At 43.4% G+C, this 3,076-nt stretch overlaps 1 protein-coding gene across 1 annotated transcript; it reads right to left on the reverse strand.

Annotated features, from left to right (window-relative positions):
• Positions 1–1,183, reverse strand: T265_12545 (hypothetical protein; the record flags this gene model as incomplete). The annotated part of the gene is made up of 2 exons (XM_009164269.1): positions 1–291; positions 986–1,183. Coding segments are annotated over 2 exons (489 nt in total), but the record flags the coding sequence as incomplete, so codon positions are not given.
• Positions 1,184–3,076: the final 1,893 nt, after the last annotated feature.

Here is a 3,076-nt window from a genome sequence, read left to right on the forward strand (position 1 = left end):
TAACAGTGGCCGCGTTGGAATAGACAGTTTGGGATTACGGACTGGCGGTTGCGCCTGACTGTCTGGTTTCTGTGCGCTGTTATGTATAATTTTGGCCTCTGTCAGTCCATTTGGATATGCTGCCGACAATGACCCGCCGAGTTCACACTGCATCTTGTGTCGCTGGTTCAGATCAGGCCAGATGACTGGGCAGCATTCGTGTGCTTTTTGATCCCATAACTGATTGTTCCACTCACGTGGTAATTCGCCAAAAAGAAAGGGTGCATAGTTCCGAATAGCATTGTAAACAGTCTGTAGAGAACATAAACAAGTTCCATTACCTTCGTGTGAAATCTGCCACAATGAATTGAGTTGGATTTGTTCCAGAAATCTGGAATCGTACACTTTCGAAAAGTTCGGTTCGACCGTCAAATGAAATAGAAGAATGAACTAGAATATTAGTACTGATAGCAAAAAACCGGTAAATTTGAAGGTATTTTCATGCACCCAACTGTTTCGTCGTGTAAAACGCCGAACGTCTGAATATACTTCATCCATTTAACTCGTAAACGACTACGTCATTGCTGATTGTCAAAGTTGCACCTTGAGTACATGTTGATATATTATTTACATGATTCCACAGGAAAGCTGGCGAATACCCCTTGTTTATGCTACACTTACTGAGGGAATCCTGCTTGTTTTGTGACCGACCGACAATGCATCCTGTGACTAACAGCTATGAAGACATCATTGAGGGGACCGAATGCCACCAATCAGTGGATTTTCATTCAACCTAAAAAACGTACATAGCCCAACCGATTTCTTGATAGGTGAAGTTGATTCCGATAGCATCAGTTCATACATTCTACCGATCTCGTATTAGAGGCTAGAAGACGAATAAATCATAGTCGATGGGGTTCTACTAAAATTACGGTTTAGCCCAGTAGTCGTGGTGACCTAGCCTACACTGATCACGTATACGGAAATTTAAACCAGTATTTGTTACAATAAGGGCACAACAGACAGGGAAACGATGAAGAATGAAGACTGGACAAACTTGTCCGCCTTCTTTAAGAGTGGGTTCAGCTGGCATAGTTTTCGCCACCGCACTCCGCCACAATTGCCACCATCCATTTTCTCGTAAGTTTTCTAGGTTCATCAAAGCGACACCACCGTTAACACCGGTTTCCTGTAAAAATTCCATATGAGAGACAGGTTAGCTGGTCGAACTAGCGTTTACAAAGTGGAGTAACTTGATCATCTAGGCTTGGTGCCCCGTGACACCCAGGGCTGGGTCTGGCAATAGGTTTGCACGGTTGAGTTTTACCAAGCCCAACTTGGGTTCTTCTGTTTTGTCCTGAGGACGCTTGGACAAACTGGTGACAAACGAAGACTGATTTCTCCACAAAATTCGGTTTGGATTTTGCATCTATGTACGAGATTTTGAATTTCGAAGTCGAAATTCAACGTTACAAGTGAAATCAACTTCCGAAAGCCAGTTATCGCTACGTAACTCACTGAAAGTGCTGGATTTATGCACCAATTTACCAGCTCGCGCGTGCAATGCGCAGCTACCTACCCCCCAATCATCGGTGAACGAAACTGTGGCAGCTACAACCAGTGTACGACCAGTACGCGGTTATTACAGCTGATGATGATGATGATGTGGGTTTCACGAATTTCCGGTGATGTGAACTCATACCTCTGGACAGAACTATAAAGAGTACTTTATTTGGATCATCTTAAGCTATTCACTCAAATAGGTTTCTCATTATCCGTAAGAATCCACACTGTTGATTTATGTGATCGTGCATGGCATGCTAACTAAAACATTCAGCAAGAGACTTTCAGGGTGCACCTGTTACCCAGGATTATTATACAGGCTAATAAAATCAAGAGCTCGGTTCCTAAGAACCAAGACATTCCGGAGAAATTAGCCTGCAAAATAAGAGAAAAAAAAATCATTTTGCAGTGTCTTCCGTCGGAGGGCTGTGAAATACAGTGCGGTTTTGGTCGTATATGTTAATCACAAATGAGGTGACCAGTCAATAAACATCAGGGCTTTTTGAGCACACAGGTTAAGTCTAAGACGACTAATCAATATGGCTTCGAGAAACTTCAGTCCTCGTCGTCCCTTGGTTCCTACTAAGGCTCGGTAGGGTTGAGCTGAGTTGAGTTCAGCTCTGTGTCCTATGTCGATTAGATGCCTGATGATCGATGATTTGACTAACAGATTCGACCAGAGTCAATTGAGGGTCAGCTGACATGACATTGAGCCTTTTGTGTACGTGCCTTTGTGGCCACACCTCAAGTCTCCTACCAGTTCTACTGATTTACTGATCACCACAACGGTAGTTTCATGGGCATATGTTATCTCTCGAGTGACGCATGTAATGGCTCGAGGTGCAAATCCGTCTAGATCTATGGCCGCAGATTCGAAAATGCTCACAGTTGTGTACTATGATAATTCCAAACAGGAATTCGGCAATCCAACAGGTCTCAGCTTGTCAGCACCGGTTGAACTGTCTTGCAATGTGAATTCTGGGTCGAAATGCCTACGGGCATTCCAAGCGTCCAGCTGGTTTTCGTAACTCATTACACTTCTTCAGACAAGCTCTGCAAGAATTACCATCAAGTAATAAAAGAACGGAAGAACTCGCACATCGGTTGTCGATCACGTTGCCTGATCGGCGGGTAGATCAATAGCCATCTCATCAAAAAACAATAGATGCACTCTTGCTACCAGCATTTCGACACATTACCAAACTCACGCATCATCCCATCCACGACTTAATTATTCAGGAAATTTCCCCATGGTTTAACCATTTCCACTCATTTGGTGAAAACTGAATTTGCTGATCTGATTAGTAAACAACACTCAACATATCCCTTCCGTGGAGTCTATCCATCAATGTGGTCACATATGCTTAAAATGGACGATTACAGTGGTCCAACATTTTTCTGGGTTCCTCTTATTGTCCCAAGCCAACATCACGGCAAAATACGCTCAGTTATGTCCACAAGGTTATTGACGAAAGGTGTGTGGAAGAAACTAAAGCTGTTCGTCAGAATTTTGACGGATCGACTCAACAGCTCA

This window comes from Opisthorchis viverrini, assembly GCF_000715545.1.
Source record: "Opisthorchis viverrini unplaced genomic scaffold opera_v5_4, whole genome shotgun sequence".
Lineage (NCBI taxonomy): Eukaryota > Metazoa > Platyhelminthes > Trematoda > Opisthorchiida > Opisthorchiidae > Opisthorchis > Opisthorchis viverrini.